The 24,609-nt window shown below is 39.1% G+C and overlaps 1 protein-coding gene across 7 annotated transcripts in view; it reads left to right on the forward strand.

Moving 5' to 3' along the window:
* Window positions 1–24,609, forward strand: part of ntm (neurotrimin) — a 645,802-nt gene that overhangs the window by 425,085 nt on the left and 196,108 nt on the right. For 5 of the 7 annotated variants that reach the window (XM_050036029.1, XM_050036056.1, XM_050036082.1 and 2 more), the window contains exon 1: window positions 8,288–8,656. In XM_050036029.1, the coding sequence (XP_049891986.1) occupies window positions 8,484–8,656 (173 nt within the window). In that variant the 5' untranslated portion in view covers window positions 8,288–8,483. Of the gene's footprint in view, window positions 1–8,286; window positions 8,657–24,609 lie in introns of those variants that run through there. The other 2 variants (XM_050036038.1, XM_050036047.1) reach the window with 2 other exon arrangements.

The following is a 24,609-nucleotide window of genomic DNA, read 5'->3' on the forward strand; positions in this document are numbered from 1 at the left end:
TTCCATCCAGTAATTAATACTGGTTTTCATATTCAGACTATAATGGATTTTGACATTTATTGGCCAGGCGGAGCTTCTTGAGGCCTTTCAGGCACAGACACAAAGTCAAACCAATTATTATTATTCCCGCCTTGTGGATACCTCAACCCAAATACTAGGAAACCTGGGCATAAAGTGGATTATTTAAGATTTTAACAACAGCAAAATTGACAAAAACAATATAGCATTAAAAAAATGTAATTGTATGTTTACCAGTAATGTGATTTTGATTGCAGCTCTTGTCATTTCCATTTGTATGACTTCATTAGCTTACCTCTACAGCGTGAAAAACTGAGGTAAAAGTGCTGAGAGGCAAAATATTGGGTATTGAAAAGCACTGGTGAATGCTGGGATTAAATGAGTGAAAGTAGCAGCAGTTGTGAGCACAGGACTGAATAATTGCATGCTGACTTTTTTTTTCAGGGGTATGTCGCATGTCATGCTATGAATGGGAATAGGCAGAGGACACTGCTATGAGGCTGCTGACAGACAGAGAACCTGCAATAATTACGCTAAATCAAGCAAGCATGAATTTAAGCGATCATTAGAGAAGCAACCTCTCCACTAGATTAAGGACAATGACAATGTGATACATGTTTTACTTATTTAATGATTAAAATAAAGCAATTTTTGGTACTAAAAGTCTGAAATCAGGTGCTCCACCTACAGAAGTCTTATACATTCTGTAGTTTTTATCAGTTTAACATGAAAAAATGCAGCACTTGGAGAGATTATGACAAGGTTATGTCAAAAGGGTAGTAAACACATTCTTCTTATTACTATGGCAGGATTTATACTTCTGCATCGAATCGGTGCCGTACCCCACACCGTAGCCTGACATGCATCTCCCCAGAAATGTAACTACACATTGCAACGCTACAGACCTCCTTTCCTTCCATTTCCCACAGCTTATTGTTTACTTTTATTTCACAGATAAGAAACAATAAATTGTGAAGACCAAAAAGCTCCCACAAAACAGCACTTTATGTCTTGTGTGTGATTTTTCCTGGCTTCATATAGGTAGAGGAAATCTCCACCAGTCGCTAGGCTAATTTATGCAGTGTAAAATGCCATAGGCTTGTGCTAATAACGTTAGCATGTTTTATTTGTTTGGAAACGTGTTTAGTACAGGACAGTTGTTTTGTCGGTGAACCCTGTGAGCTTTAATGGAGCCAAATTTTGTATCGTTACCATTGTTAAATGTTGTTGTTGTCCCTGGCTTTGTATGAGCAGGGGAAAAGCCCACTAGCTGCTAGGCTAATTTATACAATGTAAAATGCCATTGGCTTGTGCTAATAACATTAGTATGTTGTATTTGTGGGAAAATGTGGCCAGTAAAAGACAAGTTCTTTGTCTGTGAATCCTGCAAGTTTTAGTGAAGCCGATTTGCGTACTTGTGTTTGAAATTGTCGCGATCAAGCCATGCTTAATGTGTGTTTTTGGTATGTTTTAATCAGCTCAAATCACAGAAACCCTGCCGCTGACTAGTGTTTTGGAGGTGTAACTTCAGAGTGACACAGACACACCACCACACACGTATAAATGCTCACAATTGTGTAGGCCACATGCATAGGCTAACCCTTGGCATAAAGCTGACACACCTTTTGGTTACTGTGATATTGGGTAAAGCCACTCACTGACTATAGTGCTGATATCTGATGAGTTGACTGACACTAAAATGACATCTTTGTCTCAAGATGATGCCTCCGTCCAGTGTGGGCAAATGACTTAGAATAGTGGCAAACTGCTGGTTTTTAATTCCATGAGCAGCGGATTCATATCTTGTGGAAACAAAACCTCAGTCCTCTGAATATCATTTTGACTAAGCAGTGCAAACACTGGAGCTGATAAACTGCACTCAGTAGCTGTGTTAACAAAAAAAAAAAAAAAGATGAAGAAATTAAAAGGGGAAAAAAACCTCAAAATCTTAGAGTAGTAGAGACATCTGGTTCTATTAAAACTCTAATGTTTTTGAGAGATTCTGATGTCCACAAAAGCACTCATCAAAACTGTCTCTTCTAAACAGACTAAACATGTTTTTGTAATACCTTAATGCCCTGACAACACATTTACTCAGTCACCCGCTTAGAATGTTATCTGCTCATTAAATGGTCATAATTAGCTGTCATCTGGAGCTGAGATTTGGGGTAAAATGGCCCTACTCTACCTCCAGGGCAGCGACCTCTAGTGGCTGCAATAATTATGATCAATAAAAGCACATTATAATGGGAGCAAAAGAGGAGGTCAGGCGACATAGGCGCGAGGTTGGGGTGGGTGGGTGTTTCAGACAAACATAGGACTTTCACCTAGGAGACAAATGGAGACATACCATGATCTTTTCCTAGACCTTACCAGGTATGTTTGGCCACTACAACTAAGAATAGTAAAATTGAAACCTAATGCAACTGCAACCATTTTACAACATTGATATGCACCCTCTGGCCTACTGGTAGGTGCAGTTTGCCCCATCTAAACCATTATTCTAGCAGTCAAAGTTTACTAGCATTTGACTCTAAGAGTGATTCAGCAAATCAATCGAAAGTTAGTTTTCCGAAGTTTGCAGGGGATTCAAAATTTATTCTAAGAATTTTATTTGTAGTATTTGCATGTGCCTTGGGCATCTTCTTTATTAGGTGTTTTGGGGGAAATTTTAAAGCGTACAGACAGCAGAGAGAGAGAAACAGGAAATGAGGAGAGAGAGATGCAACAAATGTTCCCAGCCAGACTCCAACCAGGGACACTGAGGTTCATGGTCAGTCCTACCCCCTGGGCTACACCCATGCCCCCAGACAGTCCACTCTGTCTGAGACATTCCAGTCGCAAATAATGATAGAAATGAATGCTGCAGACCACAGAAATCTTCAGAATGGTACAAGTTACATAACAATTAACTCTCAGGCATCCTTTTTGTTGCCAAACTTGATCAAATATTGATCATTTGTTGTAAGGCCTCAGGCTGGTTCAGTAACTTGTGGATGAAACTGTTATGAGACAAAGAACCTATATAGAGACTTTGACTCACTGGCTTGGACTTGTCTGTTCAGTTCACCTGCATGCTTATGAACCACACACTGCAGTAGTTTTCTATTTCTGACCCAGTAGCAATATACATTTCTGGAAACCAAGGATACATGTGATTAGGTTTAGGAAAATACCATGTTTTGGCTTAAAATTACCACCTTGGGGGGAAAAATCCGAGCCAGAAAAACAGCAACAGCTCTTGTGCAACTATCCCAGAAAGAAAAGCAGCAATGTCTCTAAAAAATACCCTTTTAGTGCCTAAAAATGCTGCTGGAAACACAGTGACACTACAGAACACCCAATTCTGGGCCTAACAAGATGCTGGAAACAGCAATGACGAGCCAGTTTGGTTGTTTGTTGGTATCAAACATTTGTCTACAGCGGGGCAGGCTTCTCTCCTAGGTGTCACATTATCCGATCTGATATACTGCATTACTTTAGAAACATTGATAAATGTATGAAAGTGCAAATGTAATTTATCCCTGGTTTGCAGAAATGTACAATGCCAACATTTTCTTCCACCGACCGGACCTGTGTTTCTTGTGTCCAGTGTCACCATTCACTATGGAGGTTGGTTACTAAACTGAGATAATGTATAATGAAGCACATCACCTCACTTCTCTTGTGCAATTCCTCTTTGTCTCAGCTGTTCAGAGTATATGCTGTTTATGCTGGTATATGTTTCCAGGTGCTTTTTTTTTTTTTTTTTCCTGGTCTTTTGCTGTGTTGCATAAGCCTGAGAGAAGACCACACTTCTGAGTTGTTGTTGTCGAATGAGCACAGGTCACAGAGGTCACAAGAATGAACCTGTGTTCTACATGCTGCCTGGTTTCATGCATTGTCTCTCTGGGTCCTGTTTACCGTTGTGACATCCACATTCTAAAAATAGGACTCTGTTATGAACCAGTAGTTTGAAGCAAAGCGTTCAGCTTGTTTTCAGTATTTTAACCCTTTACATACTACCAAAGTTTTTCTTATGGCTTATGAACTGCAGATGACAGAACCCTCAGAGGTTGTTAAAATGAAATCAGAGTAATCAAGAATTGATTGTGCTGAGAGAGCCAGGGAGGGCCTGATGCACTGCTCACACAGCAAAGACAGAAGGAGACACATTGCAACATGAACTAGTAAATGTTAAGCACAGGCTTACAAATGCAAAATATGCAGCTAACGTTTGCACATATTCATCTAAAGCTAGCATCTGCCTTTGTTACAAGCAGCACGGCTCCAGACTGAAAATGAATTGAATAGGAATTGGAAATGAATCGTGTGAACTATAAAACATATTATATGCATGATGTGTGTGAATAAGACAAAGGAAGAGAATTTCAGTCACTCAGCCTTTGAGTTTAATTCTACAAACATCTTTATCCTCTTTTACTTTAATGTGTTGCTTTGTGATATAATATTGATATAAAAATTAACAATATTGATATTTAATGGCAGCATCATCCACAACAATACAGCTTGGGTTATATAGCTTCGCGACGAAGCTCTCTGACCTAAGGCTGCTTCGATTTAACTACCACTCCTCTTAAAGCAGCTAATAAAAACATGTTTTTATGTTTTATCTAAGGAATACATTCATGCAGTGTTGACATAAAGTGATCTATCTGTGGTAGCATGACACACAATAATTGACATTTAAATCGTTTAGTCATTAACAGTGACATGCACTTAGAAATCTGAGCTGTGCCCTCAGGAAACTTGTTTGGTCACATGGTTCTACTCCTTTGCCTCAACATTGTCACCATTTGCCTTTTCCCAGCAGGCTTTTCTCCCAGACTTGTCATCATAGAAAAAGCGCAGGTGTTACAATTAACATTAATGATGGTACTGTTTTATTTAAGTGTTCCAGTGTGAACAATACTGGGAATGAAACTGGAGCAGCTAAATGTATTTCAGGCATCATTTGTTTTATTATTTACACCTTCTCCTATTGTCACATGTCAAAATGTCTTCCAAGAAAAAGGCCTTGTAAGCAGGAGAAGGCCTTTGAAAGAACATACCTTATAGGGACTAATGTTACATTTACTTAGGAGTGGCCGTTGTGGCCACCAGAGGATGTTACATTGACAATGGTCAATGCTAAAGGCCCAGATACAAGTTGCCGTGTATTGGCCAAAAAGTTGCACCTGAACACACTGCAATGACCACAGCTGACGGCTAACTAGTCTCGCTCAGCAGACCTTTCTCAAGAAAAGAAAGGTCTGGCTGGGCCGACTCTCACTTTAAAATTGGAGAAAAAAACGCCCCGGCTGCTTGTATTTCTTTCAACCACTCACAATCGTTCTTGGCGGTGCCACAGCAACGGTGCCCTTGCAAAAATATTGCCGGGGGGAAACAGGTTTTGGTGTAACATGCCCACAAAAATATCGCCTACAGGACGCGAACCATGGCAGAAAAATGGCTACATCCCTGCAAAATCAAACACTGCAAAAGTTAGTAAAGGACGTGTTGAAAACGGTTGAAAACTGCTACACAAACGGAGGTGGTAGGGCGGGACTTCAGCGGGTGGCTCGTTCCGCCCAATGAGAGGCTGATCTATGCAGCGGACTTCCGCCCACTCAGACTAACGGCCAACCAACATGCATATCCTGTGCCTGTGTGAGAGGAAATAACTCTCCACACCAGCAGATGGCAGTAGTCTGTATTAGTCATTTAAAAAGGGAAACCAAAAGGCTGCCTTCAAGCTAGTTAGACAGCTAGTTACACAGCATTGCTGACTAGCAGCCAACTATTGGCTTGGTGTGTCAGGGCCTTAAAATGTAGTGTTAAGGCCCTTTCCCGTTTCACAAAATACCCTAACACCCACTAACATCTGGCTTTTGTATGTAATGGGGAAGGTTACACTTGGCATTCACTCCTGGGTCAAACGGCTGTGCAGTGGTGAGGGGACTCTAGCTCTGATCCGCAACAATGGAAATGACACCCGGATAGACACGCTGATTTAAGCCCCTTTGCCGGTGTGATACAATGACGGGGCGTACATCTCAGTGCTCAAACATTGTTCCAAATTTTATTAGCACTGAATTTGAAAGAGAGACACAATAAGTAAAAGATATGAAAAAGAGGCAACCACTGTAACATTTTAACTGACCTCTGCTGCTTTCTACTGTTTACTAACCTGTTTTCAGACCTGTCCATGACATTGAATGTGACACAGCAGAAGAAAAAAAAAAAGGCATATTTGTCTGCTGCAGAGCCGTGCACATTGCTGGTACACTACTGGCAATGGCAAAACAGTTTATCGCCTATTTTCAAAGGGTTTGGGCCTTTTTAAAAAACCTGCAAAGGTGCACTACATTTGGTGGGAAACAGGGTATAATAGTAGCAGAAGAACAGAAGAGTCAGAGACCTAACTCAGTAAAGTCAGTCCGGTCCCTGATATGTAAGACTGTTCCCATCCAGGTCACAAACTGTTCTCTCTCCTGCCCTCTGGTAGGAGATACAGGAGCTTAAAGTTAAGCACAAATAGACTAAAAAACTGTTTTTACCCATGGGCCATTAGGCTGATAAATCACAATATATGAAATAATCAGCACAACCCACTATTTATTCAGTGCAATCCACTATTAATTTTACATTTGCAACAGCTTGATAAGGCAGTCCTAACCTCATCCTATACTCTTTGTGCAATGAAAATAAAGGCTTTCTTCTCTTCTCTTCTCTTCTCTTCTCTTTACACAAAACAGCCTCAAACAGAATTCTACACTATATTGGGTATTTGTGTCCATGACCATGTACCACACAACAGCAGTTGACATGCTTGTACATGCAGTTCATGTAATTTGGGTGGTGCATAAGCATGCACATGACAGAAACTATGCAGGCCCTCACAGCTGCATGGAGGTTGAGAGTATGATTTATTCTTTACTACAAGCCACTGGTCATACCAGGCCATGCAAGGCTACAGGGCTGAAGTAAGCAAGGGTGTGTTCTATTGCCTATGAATTCAACTTTTCATTTGTAAGAGAAGCAAGAGAAGTATACCTGACATTCATGCCAACAAAGCATATTGAAACTGAAAAAAAAAGAAAATTGAAATTGAAATGTGCCATTTCTTCTCTCAGAAGTTATGTTGCCCCCTGATGTGCCAGTTTTTATATCATGCAGGCTGCAAATAGCCATGAGAAAAAAAAATCCCCACAGTAAAACGGTGCTAACGTTAGTGCATCTGGAAAAGCAGTTTCCATACTGAATACGTCTTTGTGGAGTTTGCTTTTGCTCCTTGAGGTATAATTTTTATTCTGAATTATCAAAGGTGTAGAGATGGAGCATTATGGATTAGAGCTGCAACAATTAGGCTAGTTGCTCAAAATGGATCACCGGAAATTAATCAGGAACTACTCTGATTATCTATTTATTTTTAAGTCATGTTTTAAGCAAAACAGTGTCCAGTCCAGCTTCTCAAATGGGATTTTTTCCCCCTGGTTTTCTTGCTATTTGTCAGTGATTAAACTGAATATATGGAGGCTGTGAACACATGCAATTTGAATATGTCAACTTGGGCTTCTGGAAATTGTCATATACACGTTTTACAATTTTCTTACAATTTGTGACTTGAGAACATAATTAACAGATTAACTGATAATGAAAATGCTTCTAGACCACTTTCTTCAGGGATGCATTGGTTTACTGATGTTTTTATATGTAAATATTGTTCAGCAATATCCAGGGGATTGTATGAAATAGAATATAATTGGTATTCAAGGTAAAAATGGGCATTATGAACAATCAGAGGCACAGTTAAACTCAAATAATAAGCCATAACGCACTTTAAATATTTAAATATGGAGCAGCAGGGACTCTCTACCTCTGCCTACATGATTAATATTACGTGAGGGGATATTTGATGCAAATGTGAATCCATTTTCCTTCACCACTATCCAACTGTCCGTCTGTGACGTAGCCAGACAGAAAGTGCTCATAATAACACAGAGCACCGGCAGAGAAACAACTATGACAGCCGATGCAAATCGCAAACTTGGCGTCTCTGTCTTTCCTTTTAAATATGACTCTGGCGTCTTTTTGTTGTTCGCCTAGTTTCTAGGCATATCGAGGCTGCAGATTAACACTTTGAATCCCCGTCTAAAGCATTTTTTTTTTTATGACTTCTTATGTTAGAATAAAAAACTTGGTGAAATAATAGGAACAGCAGCAGCCGCCGGACCCGTCAGTGAGAAGGGATTATTTTTTTCTTTGCCTTCTTTAAAGACTAAACAGTGGATGTTTTACAGTGCAGTCAGATAGGGTCGAGTGTCTCTCCTCCCCTGCACACCGCGGCTACCTGGCGAGAAGATTTGGATTAAGACTAATGAACTGGGGGGTAAATAATCTCCACGGGACTGTTTCACGGGGCGCAAACTGACTCATTGTCTCGCTGTGGGAATTTTTTTTTCTACACCTCTTGGCTGAAGACGATGTCTGTCCGGGGATACTTTGTCGCTTTTTCCAAATGCACAGTTCTTCTTTCTCTGAGGATTTTGCTTCTTGTGCCTGCAGGGTTGCCAGTCCGCAGCCAAGGGGATTCTCAGTCCGACAACAAAGTGATGGACAATATCACCGTCCGACAAGGAGAGACGGTCTTTCTCAGGTGAGTCAATATTTATTATTATTATTATGATTTTCCCGCCGCCGCCGCTGCTGCTGCTTCGGAATCCTATCCCCTAAAGTTGAGCTCTGCCTGTAGGCGTTCGTAATAGAAGTATTTAGTGAGGGGAGAGACAGAGACATGGCTGAAGTGTTGTCTGTTTTTATCACGTTACCGCCGTTGAAAAAACAGAGGGGGGATTTCAGCGGATTAGTCTCTGGAAAACACTCAATTCAGAAGCGATACTCTGCTAATCTTTAGCAGCTGGTAACGAGAGACTTAGCGGTTTTAATTGTTGTGTGACGGTGCAGAACTAAAGGTGGAGGGGAAAAGTGTGTTTCTAGAAGGAGAGAAAGAGCAGAAACAGACCAGGGGAGGATGTGGCAGGTGGAAAACACACACACACACACACACACACACACACACACACACACACACACACAGACAGTAAATACTGCGGGCGTTGCAAAGGATTGACTAGCAATTCCTCAAGATGGGAGATTGTCTGTGGTGACCTTTCCCCTCCTCTGCGCCCTCAGAGGCTTACTGGACATAGAAGGATTTATGTTGCTTTCAAGTGCTGTCGGGAATGTCCAATGTAACATGAGCAATAATCACAATGGCCAAAGGAAGGGATTTTCTGTGATACCAGAGTTTGGCAAGATGTGATGTGTGGGAGGTGGAGGGCATGGGAGCAGTGTTAACAGTTGATGGGTAAAGTGTTACCGTTCTGCTCTCACATTGTGCTAACTGCAGGAATGAGTTTTAAAGGAAGTGACAAGTCTGTTTGAGGCTGTCTAGGTGTCATGATTGACGTTTTCTCTGGGCTTTTCTTGCTGATAGTAGTTTTTACTATTTTCACTTGATGGATTTGAGGTCAGACTAAAAACTACAAATAAACCCTAATGATAAATGGACTGAGGTTACAGTGTGTAACTAGAGCTCTCACAGGCATGCAATCACAACACAACACAGAGGTCCACATGGGTCTGTTTTTGAAAACCCATACTCAGCTCAGTACCAGACCAGTCCTGCATCCCAACCCACACTCATGAAGTACAAATCCAGTGGAGGAAAGTCTTGTTCACTGGCCGGGATGGCGACAACATTTAATCACTGCCAAGTTAGGAAACATTTTAGCATGCTCCTTCCACCATAAAACCTTGAAAGGATCCTCCTTGGGTGTCTTGAACTTGATGTAAACTGCCACCTCACCCTCAGGCTGCTAAGTTTCATCGCAGGAGTCCTCCCTGTCGTTGACGAATGTGATGACAGGGTCAAAAGTTCAACTTTTGTCATTGGCTTACAAAATAAAAGGAAGTGGAGCTTGACAATAGTGATTTAGACGTCAAAATATTATGCACATTCTTTTTTTTTTTTAAAGATATTTTTTGTGGCTTATTAGCCCTTAATGTATAGGACAGACAAGTGTGAAGGGGGGAGAGAGAGAGAGGGAGTGACATGCAGCAAAGGGCCACAGGCTGGAGTCGAACCTGGGCCGCTGCAGCAACAGCCTTGTACATGGGGCGCCTGCTCGATCCACTAAGCCACCAGTGCCCCAATATTATGCATATTCTGCACATCTTTTTCATTTGTTTTATTCTGAAAAATAAAAAAATCTATTTTTGTTCTCACCTGCTTTCCACCCACGTGTAGTTAATTTTTACCTGTACCCGTACACATGAATTTATATATATATACATATATATATATATATCTATATATATATATATATAAACGTATACATATTTTTACCAATCACCAAGCTTTTTGTGGGTTATGCGTCCCACTGCAGGACCCTGATGCAACAACATTAAAAAAAAAAACTATACTTACAATGATTTAAAAAGTAATTTAGTTGTGATTCACTGGTGATTTCAGACGTAGCAAGTCAACCAAACTGATGACATACAATCTGATTTAAGTAGCTTTTGTATCCTCAAAGAGAGAGAGCCTGCTAACCTGATGCTCATGCTCTCTATTTTACCTATTTATGACGAGTTGAATGAAATGACCGTCCATATTTCTGCCCTATGGAAGGACATTTGTTGAATTCTGCTGGCAGAACTAACACAACTGCTTATGTGACAAGCCAGCAGTTGGAGAGAACGTGGACGTACTGTCTGTGCATGGGGCCCTTTGACCTTCTAGCATGAGTGACGAAGGCATTGAGACGCATGATAGATACAGATGTGAACAGTGATGTGTCTCGGCTGTCCACTTGTGTTCGGATCACCGAAACACATGTTAATAACAGGTCTAAACAGGCTCACTGATTCATAAAATGATTTTCCAGGGACCGTCAGGGATCTTTTATGTTCCAGCAGGTCATCAGTAAGATGAAGAGGAGCTCATCCTGGAGTTTGTGTTATTAACTGATTCACACAGTGTGGGAATGAGACAGGGTGACTGCTCAGGATTACAACATTATAACAAGACGAACTAAATCTGACGGGGTCAGTACAGTGCTGATCTGGGTTCTTCTATGTGTAATAAGTTAAATCCCTGCCCGACAGCATGATAACAGTGACAATTACCTATGTCAGGCTGACAGGGGACAATTGCAATGTGTTACACTGGTTATCAGTTTAAACATTTTCAAGGGCCTATGAGGACACGCTCACTGGTGAGTTAAATATAAATGAAGAGGCAATCTGGTCATCCTCTTTGAATATCTGTGAAATTTATACTCTCCTATCTTAAACAAGACTTGCTTTATATCTATTATTAACTTTTAATGAACAGAAATGTTAAATAACCACACTTTTAATTCAAAGCACAATAGGAACCATAGTAACAGGCTCCTGTTGACGTACTGGGCAGTTCCAGTCGAAACCTTTACTGTCCTGACTTTAGCCTTCATGGACAGCATTCTGCCACATCTGTAATTGCAGGCTATAGTGATAGCAGTCAGAGAATGAATCAGTAACAATGTGATGTTTCTGCTGTATATTACAGCTAAAGCTGCCTGCGCAATAGATATTGTTTTGTAGGTGGGAAACACTTCACAAATTTTCTTCTATCCCTCTTGAAATTAGCATGCAGTGTCATTACTCCACTGTTCAGCCCTGCACAGGTCAATGGTACTGGCAAGTCTGAACTTGCCATGATGTGCATCAATCGTCCAGACTGAGCGTAAAGGCCATTTCAATCCTGAATTGATTCACACATTCTGTGGCCGTACTTCGCTTTCTCCTTGTTGGTGAGTGCCCACTCATACAGTCACATGGGTTGAAAAGGCATTTGAATCTTGAGTGAATGCTGTTATGAGACCTGATGCTTAACTTGTAATGCTGTCCAGCTGTAGTAAGTGACTGCTCGAGTTGCCGATGTTGTTTTCTTGATCCTGTCAGAAATCAATCTAAAATAAAAAAATATACATATAAGAGTTCTAGCATTATTCTTTTTGCATCAGACAGCTAAGACTTCTGTCTTTCGCTCCGTCATGATGTCTGTGTGTGATGACATCATTATGTTATGCTACAAGCCGTCTAAAAGGCAGTGACGACCCGTGGTCACGCCACAGAATTGTCCCTTCATGGCTGCAGGAGATCGTTGTTTACATGATTCTGTTTAAAATTGATCTGAAATAAAAACTGTAATAGCCAGAGCGTTTATTTTATTTTTATTTTCATTTTTTTGCAGCAGAAGGCTAAGACTTCTGTCTTTTGCACCATTACATTGACTGCTTGTGATGACATCGTTAACTTGTGGTAGTGGTCCAAAAGACGGAGAAAACGTGCAGTGGTGCCAGAGAGGCAGAGAAGCAGGTTGATAGGAATGTCTTGTATTTTTCTAAATTTATGAATTTCAGTACTGTTATCAATTATTATGTTTCATTGACTTACATAAGCTTTTAGGTTGTACAGGTTTTAGGGATAGACATGACTGAGAATACCAATGTAGGCACTGAGGAGATATTATTACTGCAGATGAAACTATCACAAGGGTTCTGCACTCTGCTCATAAAAATGAGGGTATCTGAAAAACTAAAAAACATAGTTTGTTACATAGTTCATATAACTTATGTAGTGATACGAAATATTTGTACCATGTTTCTTTATTTAGAAATCTTTTGGATCAATATGTGTTTATTTTTTAAAATTCAATGAAAAAACATGTCTGATTTTTGTATTTTTTTTAATTTATGACATAATTTCAATACATTTATAAATTATTATGGTTTTATTGACTTACATAATAGCTTAGCTTTTGGGTTGTACACATTGTAGGGATATGAAGCATTTGAAAATACTCCCAAGAAATGACATCACAAGTAGCAAAAATACCAACATATGCAGTGGCGGACTGTTTCTATGGCAGAGTTCAAACCGTTTAACGTTTTGCAATATCCCGAGTATAGGGGTAACATATATATTGTGATATTTTGCAATTTATTAACCTTATTATTAACCTAACATTTTTTAACTGTAAATTATGTCATCAAAGGTAAACATCTGTTTTATCTAATAAGAGAAAGTTTTAAAGATAAAATTTCTCACTTCAGTTATTTGTATTACACCAAAATGTATCAAGTTGTCTGAAAAGCAATTGATTTAAATGTTGTAGTAGGCTACCAAAAGTTTAATTTGTATTTGTAATATTAATAATCTATATGATTAAAAAAAAAAAACATACTTGGTGTCAGTGTACAATATTGCCACACTAAATATGTCGAGACTGCTGTATTGCTTTTCTCTTCCACCCCTGATCAGTTGTACAGAATCATTTTGCATGGCTTTTGACTGCAGGGAATATTACATTTAAGATTTTTGGCATTTTCAACAGCACTGATAGATTGAGTGGATTTATTTCTATCAAACTTTAAGATTTTCAAAGATTTTTTTCCTTTTCCCTGTACTATTCCATTCTTATGCTCCTGAGATGTACTGAGGCCAGTTTTGTAAATGGGACAGCGGACAATTCAGTCGGTGTGATCAGGCTGCCTGCCAGACTGTCAAAACTGGGTTCTGTTTCTGCTCCCGCACAGGACAGCATCTAATAAGCCTTACTTCAGCATTCACTGCAGACTCCTTTTCACTGTGTTAATAAATAATCAACTGACATCCTCAGAGACAACCACAATGACGTGTAAGTCTGCTTTATTTATGTAGCGCACAGAAAACTGTGAGTACTTAACTATTTTACAGCTTACCAGGGCTACATAAAAGGGAGACAAAGCATGAAAATTCAACAGCACATTTGAAGCACATGCGAGGTTAAAAGCCCAAAGTGTTAGCAGCAGAATACATGATACAGATAGGCCACCCTCCATTAGCTAGTGGAGCCAATTTGTATTACCTTTATAGTCCCTGAGAAATTTGGATGTATTGCATTCCTCTGGCACAAATGATGTTATAGACGTGGGACTCTCAGCTCCTGCTGTGCTCTGTGCTAACAAGCTCCCATTGCTCTTTTTGACAACTGCCAAAGCTGAGGGTGGTATCACATAAAAAAAGAAGTCAGAAATGCAATTTTCTTTGTGTTTGTGCTGTTTTCAGGGCCGTGGACTAATTTATGGAGATGATGAATAAATAACACAAATTATCAGTTTATCTCTATGTGAATTGAGCTCTAACTTACTTGTTGATCTGCTGCTAAAACCTCCTGTGGAGAGAGTACAGCAAAATTTGAAAAAAAAATAGTAATAATAATAATCCTTTTTGTTGATTACATACATACAGCACCAGCAGAAGCAGACCATCTTCATCTGGAGAAGACTGTTTTTACCAATCTGTGATGCAGTTTCACCCAGAGCTAGATGATGGAAGTGTTTCTGTCTGATTGATTGAGCAGACCACATCACCACTACAAAAGCAAATTATGCACTATTTTAAATGAGTGAGTGTAAATCTCCATTCATAATAAATTGTCTGCTCTAAATGTACAGCACGGTGCTTTACATGAAACAGACTATAACTGGACTAAATGAGTAGCACATTAATTTCCCAAGACCCCCACTCAAGTGGACTTATAAAGAGACGTGTTGCCACCCGAGACTGCCATTAATGAAAGTCACCACTGTGGCTGCGGTGAGCTGCAAACCTCCTGAGACGCTTATCTGCTGTACCTGCATAGGTCAGGCTGGTCTCATAACCACATCATGTTAACGTTTATTCCTCTCTCTCCTAGTTGCCTGAAGAACACATTCAGAATTCAGGTGAAATGATTCCGGAATGACGATTTGTTCCAAAGTGGGAGAAGATTTTAATTGCCCTGATATTTAGCTTGTATGCAAAAGAATGTATGCTTGACACATCTAGGACACATCTCCAGCTTGCTTGGTGCATCGATGTTGTGAATGGAACTATTAGTGCCCAAAGCCTTGCTGTCAGCGATGAAGATTTCTCCATCCATTCCATGTTTGGAGTTAAAGCAGCTCTGTTTTTAAGGGGACATTCATTTTATTCCTCATATGCCATGGGCCAAGATTGGAAAGCTGATAATTTGATTTCGCAGAGGGATGCTAACGATTCTCTCTGTAATTCCATTTTCTTTCACCTTGCATCGTCTTGCCAGGCTGCCATCCATCAGTCCCACGTTTTCACTTATTGTCTTCAATGTTACGGTCCCAGAAAGAGCTTTTCACCATCAAAATAAAGAGGCTCTGATAGCGAGGATGGCAGCAGAATAGGATCGCTTTACAATTTCATCAGTTATAAAGTGCTTTCTAATAGAGTTGTAATATAGCTGAAAGCATTTATGTCATTTAATTAAGCACAGGTAGATGGATTTTTTGCTTTTTCTCTTAGTGTTTATCACATAGCTTAAGTGGCAAAGAGTTACTGAAGTTGGTCTGTGTTGACAGTAAAATGAGCACAATCCCATCAATCATAAATTCCTTCCCTGTAGCAGAGTGTAATATGGCTCTTTTGAGTGTTCATGCATAGCGTGGATTTCACCATGATTTAAGTGTGGTACAGTTATGGAGACATTTCTGGCTTATGTTGTAGGTGAAATAGCACATATCTATTTGGACATGCAGATTGTAAAAATACAGACAGTTGACAGGTAATCTGTGTTTATTCCACAAGTTTAACTGGGTTCAAGATCATTTTCCTAAGAGAGGACAAATTGCATCTATATGACATCACAACAAGATGAGTCAGTCACACGGTGCAGTCACCTCACGGATACTGTAAACCATGAGCAATCTGCACTTAATTTTAGGTTTGTCCTTGAATTTATCGTTTAGTCTTTATTTGCAATCATTTGTTGAAAATGGTGGATGGATAAAAGTATAACAATTCATTGGCAAGAAATCCATTTGTAGAACTATTTTTTTGTTCTTCAAAGCCCAAAATGAAGTTGCATTTTGAGACAGTCTTTCTTCTTTAATTATTTCAGGTTAAAACAGGATTTTGAAGATATAATATATAATATATAATAAAGCGTCTATTTGAAACCAATAGAACATCAGTTAGTGAGAGAAAAATATTTTTATTTGGTGAGGGATACAGCAAGATGTTTGATGCTATACTTATTTGGAGCTGGTTTATAATGTGACCATCATTAAAGATAAAGTTCTATTACTTGAAGCAAGTTAAAGCAAACTGAAGCAAGTTGAAAAGGTGATTCATTTCAGTGTGATCTGAAGTAGCAAATCAGACTTGTATACGGTAATTAGGCATTCAACAGCTAAAAGGCAGCAGCAACTGTTAGGTCATGTCAGGTGCTGCAATCACACATCTTATCAACAAATCTTAATGGAAAAGGACTGTGTAGTTGTCTGCTGGTGTTTTTCATGACATAAACTTTTGCAGATGCTCTGGGAAAGAGCTTGGCCTACATTTACAGGCTTTCTGTATTGTTGATGAGAATAATCTCATCTCCAGTGGATTACAGAGTGAGGACTTGCTGAACTGTGGAACTGTGGAACAGTGGCAGTTCATCGTTAGTCATTTCTGGAAGATATCTTTTTTCTATTCTCTCTGTGTCTCCCCTCTCACACTTGTCTTGCTTTGAAGTGATTTAATTCCGCCTTGAATGCTGTCCAGGAAATTACAAAGCCACTGTAATGAAGTGTGGCTGATTGGACAAGTGCCCTTGTGTGAACATTCATTTTTCAGCTATCCAGGAATTTTGAATTGAGTACTGGGAAGGTTGGATTGATTTTTATAGCCTTAACCCCCAGCAATTTGACGGTTTCTGGTACCAATTCTGTAAAGTTGATAATCTCCTGATAGGGCTGGTGCCCAAATAACCAAGATTTTTAGTCATTTCAAACAACTCAAGCTTGTAACTCCAACACAAAAAACAATCCCGCGTAAAAGATAGTCAGTGCTGTCAGGTTCCAATTATTTCAGCCATTCTGCAATAAAGCCTGTCCAGGCATGAGCCCCAAAGTAGAAATATAAAAAAGGGCTAGTCAATTGTGAAAACAGTATTACAAAGTATCAAAAAGTCATTATTACGAAAACCTAAGCAATATTTATGAAATTATATATATTTAATTTTACTGTAGATATTTGTTTTTGTTTCAAATGTCCTTGATCAAAGGACATTTTCATGATGTTCTTTTCCCAATTAAACAATAATGTCATTTTGCATTTCATATAATAAATAATGGAACATTGCATAATGCCATGTATTATTTCATCATGGTGTTTTCCATAACACGGTGGTTTCAGCAGTGCTTACCCCCTTACCTTTAAGCCAGTCGCATGTGCTCAATGACTGCAACTTTTTACTTAGCTTCTTTGCAGGAGAAAATACCAAAGTAATTCTAAATCAGCCAGACAGAGGCTGCTGCTTTGAATAAACAAAGTACACAGACGCAGTAACTCATTTCTCCTTTTGTATATTAGGCTATACATTGAAAGGCTACACGGTTTGGTTTATTAGTCAGAATGAAATAGAAGAGCCAGTGTTAGCAACAGCAGCTAGTGGGTAAATTTAGAGTTACCTCAGCATTGTCTTAACTCTAAACATGTTCCTCGGCTAGCTAGTTGGCAGTTCAATCAGGAGAGACAAAAGTAAAGATAATATATAATACAGAATATGAGTGTACAGATTAACAGATGATTTCAGCAGATTAAGAGAACAGTCTTTGGTGCTTGGACACCAGAGGGAGATTTTTTTGTGATCAAGAGACATCTGAGCAGCAGCAAGAAAAATTGCCCCATGGAGTCCAGACACTGGTGGAGGTGGTGGTGGTTGATGACTCTGACCTGGTGGCTGGTGAGGTTGATGAAGCTGATTAATCTGAGAAGACTAGGCGGTGATGGAGAGGTGGAGGGTGCGCATAGCTGCCACATGAAAGAACTACGGGCAGAAAAAGAACCATATTTAAAACGAGAAGCAGTAAGATGATAAGCTAATGGAGCAGGTTTGTCTCTGTGGTACTGGTTGATTTACAGCTGATGACTCAATTGACAGCCCTGGTCAATAACAGCTAGAGATTGTGAGTGAGCATGTGTTCGAGGAGTGAGTGGCAGGTTGAGAAAGAAAAATTACAGCCTAAGCATGAAAAGTATTGTCTTCCTGTCTAACTTCTGCTAGAGCTTTATTTTTTGAGCCTGCTGGAAAGCAAGTGGCATGTGATTGGCTGAGAGTGGGGTGGTGGTGAAAATCAGCCCCCCCAGGAAGTGCACTGGACTTTGAAACCAATTTTCATAGTGGCCAGACAGTGGAATTACAACTTCTGAGTCCACCACATGATGCCACGGGGCGCATAAAGACTTTTTCCATAGAGTTACATTGTGAAAGAGACCTATGTCAACAAACCTTGCGAAAGACTTGTTTCACTATCAGGATTTATTTCATCAGGTCTGATATAGAGGTTTTCATGGTATGATAACCATCTCAGAAAATATCACGGTTTCACGGTATCATGGTATCACTGTATTACAGAATTTAGGCTATATTATTATCAGTCAGAATGAGCCTTGAATGAATGAAAACAGAGGGGTTATTTTTGGTTGGACAAACATATTATTATTGAAACTTGAAACCACATTGTTATTGGAGGTATATGTAAAAAGTCTCCCCCTAGAAAAAAACTTAAATAAAGGGGAGATTCAATGTCCAGTTGCATTTTTTTTTCTCAGTATTATAGATAAGATAATGCACGCAGCATAATAACTGTCAATTTTTATATCACAGTATATCTTAAAACCAGTATGTTGCTGCAACCCTAGTCTGATAATATTTGGAAAGTCTTAAAGAGCCACATGATTAAGGGCCCATCCCAATACCCCCCCTTGGCCCTACCCCTAGATTTGTGCTTTCTCGCTAGGGGTAGGGGTGTCCCAATTCCTTTTTGCGTGTAGGGGTAGGGGGCATAACGAGGGGTGGTGGGTATGAAACTAGCCCTTCGGAGCGAGGGATTTCAGATGCTGAATTGCCAGCGAGGGAGACGTCGCCACAGCTACCACCGAGCAATAAATGGGGAAAAAAAGTTCAAACATGTACGTGTAATTTCGCAAATAAACATGGAACTTTTGTAAAAAAAACGTTTTCGAATAACTGTATTTGTGTAGAGAAATGTGTACAGAATCACAATGTCTAGATCGGAGTTGACAGAAAGCCAGCTAGCTAGCGTTACCGTCGTCAGGTTGCTTGTTAGCTAGCTAGCTAGCTCGCACTGTCTGGCTTCTGTCATCTGTCCTTTTCTGCAAAATTGTCAGATTTTTCACATTACGATAACACGCCAATTAGTATAACTATGCTGCCTCGTAATGTTAGCTGGTTAGCTAGCTAGCAGAAGTCCCCTGTCGTACATAGCATTTCGTCATCTGTCATTCATAAAACGAAGCATGATGAATACAGCAAATGCGATCGGTAGGATGAACTCAACTGGAGACTCCATTGTAGATGCCGGTTGTAGATGGCTCACGGCTTCCTGTTTAAAGTAGTTACATATTTGTGAACGTAACCGACGCGATGACGTAGTGAGTGGTGTCCCAATTCATAGGGAAAGATTTCAACCCCTACCCCTCCTTGCTTCATTTCGAGGGCTAGGGGTAGGGCCAAGGACTAAGGGGTAGTGGACAAGGGGGGGTATTGGGATTGGGCTTAAATCATTTTATCTCCATTCAATAGACCGGAAGTAGCTGGCTCGACCAGCAGAAGTCCTTTGTGCACTTACTTTATGGGCCCAATGATGCGGAAGCAGTGCCAATCATCTAAGTAATTTAATATGGGCAGTTGAACGTTTTTGGTTTCATGCACCACTGAGCAACTTTCATATAAACATATACCATGATATTAGGTTGTTTTGGGGAGAAATGTGGTTATGATTTGAATACAGTATATTTTTAATTTATCTTCCAAAAATCTCTATATAATGTTGTTACAAAATAACAATTAACTCCAACAAAACTAAGAGATGAAATAACATTTCATGTATTAATTTGTATGTCTTTGACTTTATGTAATTATATCTGTATGTATGATTAAAAAATATATATATATATATTGACCACTGTGGGGCTCCCTTTGCTTGTGCCATCAGCCACCAGCATGGTTAAACTAATACTTCTACCTTTGCTGTGTGATTGTAGTAAACAGACTGACCCATGGGCAGCACGAGCAAAGCTTTGCTGCAACATCTCGTCGATTTAGGGAGGGCCCCAGTCCTGTCTAGGTATTAGCAGAGGAGATGGGTGGGAGAGAGGTGGAGTGCTAAGGATTATGTACTTAAAAGATTCTCAACTCCACCTCCCCTTTAGCGCCAAGATATCAATACTGCAGGGCACTGTGCTCATGCACGCACACATAGAAACACACACACACACACACATGCACACTGTTTACCAACACGGGGATTAGTTATGGATATATCTGACCATTGCTTTAGCGGACCAGACATAGTGCAATATACAGAGCTCCCATAGAGGTCATAAAATCTGCAAAGGTATGAACGATGATTGGGGGAAAAAAAATCCATGCCCTTTAAAGTATAAACAAACAAAAAAGTTCTTTTGGGAAAAGATAGTGCAGAGTTTGAGCAATAGTCAGAAAACACTGTAACAGAATCCATATTAACTCCACCGGAGACACAGTAATAAGTACAGCTATCAGCTGTACACATGGAGGACAGTTTGGTGTTGAAAAGTATGGATTTCAGTAAGGATACTGAATATACACATATGAGCTGATGTGATTATTTGATCAGAAAATGTATAATTTATTATCATAATAAAGGAATTATCTTGAGTTAAGTTGTTTATCAAGCAAAATGTAAAATGTATGAGAATTTCCAGCTTTTCTTTGTCTTGTATGATAATATATTGAATATCTTGGTTTTGGACTGTTGTTGGGGCAGACGTTATTTGAATACATTACCTTTAGCTTTAGGGAATTGAAACCAACATTTTTCACTTATTTGAGATTCTATGGACCAAACAATAAGTTGATCAATCAAGAAAATGATCATGATGGCTGCAGGTTGTGCTTCTGTTCCACTACACAGATAGTATTACACTCAATCACCAGGGATGAGGTGAAATCAGGTGAATCCATTATCCCCAGCTGATATTTCACATTAAATATACATTTCATACCACTCACAGATGGGGCTGGATATCAAAGTTCAATACACTATCAGTATCAACTGAGACATGATTGAGTATCGAAAAGCTGTAAGATTCTGAAAGCTTGCATTTAAGGCCTGGTCAGATTCTTAATCTTGTTCACTTGTTTTTTGATCAGATATTTATTGATAATCATTTAGCTTATTTTCATCTGCATTTTATTAATTTTAAGTATTTTAATTTCAGACAAATTAACCTCCTGTGACCCTGTGTCCTCATATTAGGACATTGCATTTTGTATTGCCTTATAGTTCGTTCTTCTTTACTTAGACCTGTTGTCCTCGTTTGTGGACACTTTTATGCGCCATCTAGTGGTAGCAAAAGGGCAATACACTAGCCCATGTAAAAAAGAAGATGACAGCCATCTCTGCCAAGTCAGTCTACAGCTTTTCTGGACACAAAGATGGCAAGTTTCAAAATCTGATCAAATTTTCACATTGAAACAGTTTATTTATGTCAAATATAGTTTGATATGTGATGCAAATTTGACCAATTTTAGCAATAGTAACAAGCTGAGACCCTGTTGTTAGAGAGTACTGGTTTGGGGACACAGGGACTTTGTTACTGTATTATCACTTCACACCAATGAGGTGTGACAGACTGTTTCTGCAGACAAAAAGGTCATTCCTAACGTGGAGTATGGAGCAGGGAAAATTCTCACAGAGTTTAAAATGAACCAATTGTAAGGCCTTAAAATGTTACATTATTTATTTTACTTTGTTATGCACAACAATGTTCAGACATTGAAATAAACAGTTTTAAACTCCATTACACCCTTGTGACTCCTAAAAATAAACCCAATGTCTCCAAATAAGGACATCTTTTTTCAAAGTCTACTTATTGTTCAAATACAGTGCTTAGTTTTTATACTTATCAAGTCCTAGTTATTCCAGATAGTATGGAGAAATTAAAAATGCATACCAAACAAAAGCTTGAGGTCTCAGGAGGTTAAACTGAGGTATTTGAAGATTTTGTTAACAATCAAACAAAAAAAAACATATTGACACCAGTTTCATAACAAGACTATTTTGTGAGGCTGTGCATTGGCATAGCAGTGCTTTGAGCTAACATCAGCATGGTAACACTGGCTACCAAACCAAAGTGTTGGACAAAATCAAAATTTTGAACTGATGCTGGCATTTAATGAGAAATCAGAAAATCACCAAGTTGTATTAATTCATCTAGAGGTGAACATGAATGATTCACAGCAATGCAGCCAATAGCTGAAATGTCAGAAACTTTGTAAAATAATTCAGTACTGATAAATCTGACACTGAATGTCTCATGTAATTGTGTATCATTTTTCCTGTGTTAAAAACAGTTATTGTTGTTGCGGTTCACTAGCTGTCCATGATGCCTGGGTTGAATCTGTCGATCAATAAGAGGCTGTGCTCCTGACTTGTTCACCAATCAGAGGCTGTGTTTCTGGCAGCGTGCTCTGCTCTCAAACGCACCAGGCAGTGGAGTAACGAGTAACTTTATTGTTTTCAGCTTAAACTGTTCCTCTGGCTGGGTGCCAGGCAATAAATTAGAATAATAATTATCCAGATCGCTGTTGATTTTATTTTATAAAAAAAAAAAGAAAGAAATAGCTTCATGTCAAGCCCTGATCGTATTGTTTTTGTTAGAAAAACAGGGGGTGCAATCATCAGACTCGCAGAGAAAGGCTCAGAGACAATGAGAAAATGGTGAATTTCCACATCAGATTTATTATTCAAAAAAGGACAGAGTTTCAAGTCATCTTTTTAAAAAAATTTTATATTGTTATAAATGTCGTATGATGGACTTTTTATCGTGTTGATATCGTGGAGTAAGTTTTTGGTACTGTTACATCCCTAATCTGTATATTATATGGTGGAAGTATCACTCTGTGTGTCCTGTGCAGAGTCTCCAGACAAAGGAAGATTTGTCAGCCAGGTGCTGCTGCAGTCTGTAGCAGCCAAAGCTCAACAGAGCAGGCAGAATATTCAGAAAACATCCACATCAGGTCCCGGTGTTACTGGCTTTCACTACTGGTTTACCACTGTGAAATGTCACAGACAGACCATGTGAGGCATCACTGCAGCACCAAGGAGAGTGCTCGCCACAGATCTGACTTCATCAATAAACAAGGTTTTTTCTCTGTAAAACCAGTATCAAAAAATACCATCCTCACTGTCAACAATCTCACTACAGCATGAATAAAATTTACTTGTCCAGTACACTGAGACTAGCAGATCAGTTTTCAGCCACAAATGCTGACAAATGTATATTTTTATGTGCCCAACTCTGTCTCTCAAAGATATATGGTTTAACTCAAAGATAATAAATTATTTAATTAATTCTGAACAAACTAAAACCAAGTTAATGTCTAGTTTTAGATGTCCATCCAGTCTGTGTTTTAAAGCAGCAACCCAATGACAGATCAGCAACACATCTGTGCACCAGATTTTTGTTTTTGTTAATTTGCAGTAGTTTTGCCCTTGTAAACTCACACAGTATGAAAAACCATAGAACACAAAATCACATCAAAGGTTTTTTGTCAACTTATAAAGCAGACTCATCTATGTCAAACTAGAGTAATTCAATTAAGCATTTTTTAAAAATATTTTTACTCAGTGATTAGAAAATACATTTCTAAGATTAAATTACCAAGTCCAGCAAAATCACAAAACAAAACAAAGGTCACAGGGCCCCCACCCTTGAGCCTCAAACACCTTATTTCCCGCATTCTGGTAACGTTTTCTGCATCAATTTAGGGTGGAAATGTCTTAATTCATGTGAAGGAAAACACAAAATTCAGGCTGCAGGTGACAATTCAAAATAAAAATAGAATGGAATATAATGCAGCAGGCTGAGACTTGTAGCTATTCTGTATTCCTTTGGATATGTATTCTGTAGATCATATTTTGTCATTTACTGTCATCCCTGCTGAGTCAACACACGTTTTACTGTGTAAAAATGAGGGACCATGTTCTGCAGTGAGGTTGAAATGGTTGTGGATGTACAGAGTAGAAGCTGCTCTGACACACAGACACACACTGAGGATGATTTCTACCTTATGGTTTTTCAAGTAGATATGAAATTCAGAGTGCTGAAGAGAATAACAGTCTTTTGGGAGAAAGGTTAGATCATAAACATTAAATTCAGCTTCCTGCAAACATGTTTCTTTTCTACAAGCCTTATTACAGGGCTTGTTTTTATATTTTCTCTTTTTGTTACTTTCCCATCAGAACCCTTTAATTCAGCCTGCACTGCAGTCAAATGTTGCTTAATGTCCTGCTGGTTCATAAATGCAATTAAATTCACATTTTCAAAATTCAAAAGTCCACCTCCTGAGAATTTTTTAAACTGGGAAGTTTGTGTATAAGAGAAGAAGTGTCTAAAAATCATCTGTTTTGCAAGTGAGTGAAAGATGCAACATCCTAGAGATTAGTAACA

This window comes from Epinephelus moara, chromosome 3 (genome assembly GCF_006386435.1).
Source record: "Epinephelus moara isolate mb chromosome 3, YSFRI_EMoa_1.0, whole genome shotgun sequence".
In the NCBI taxonomy this organism is placed as follows: Eukaryota; Metazoa; Chordata; class Actinopteri; order Perciformes; family Serranidae; genus Epinephelus; species Epinephelus moara.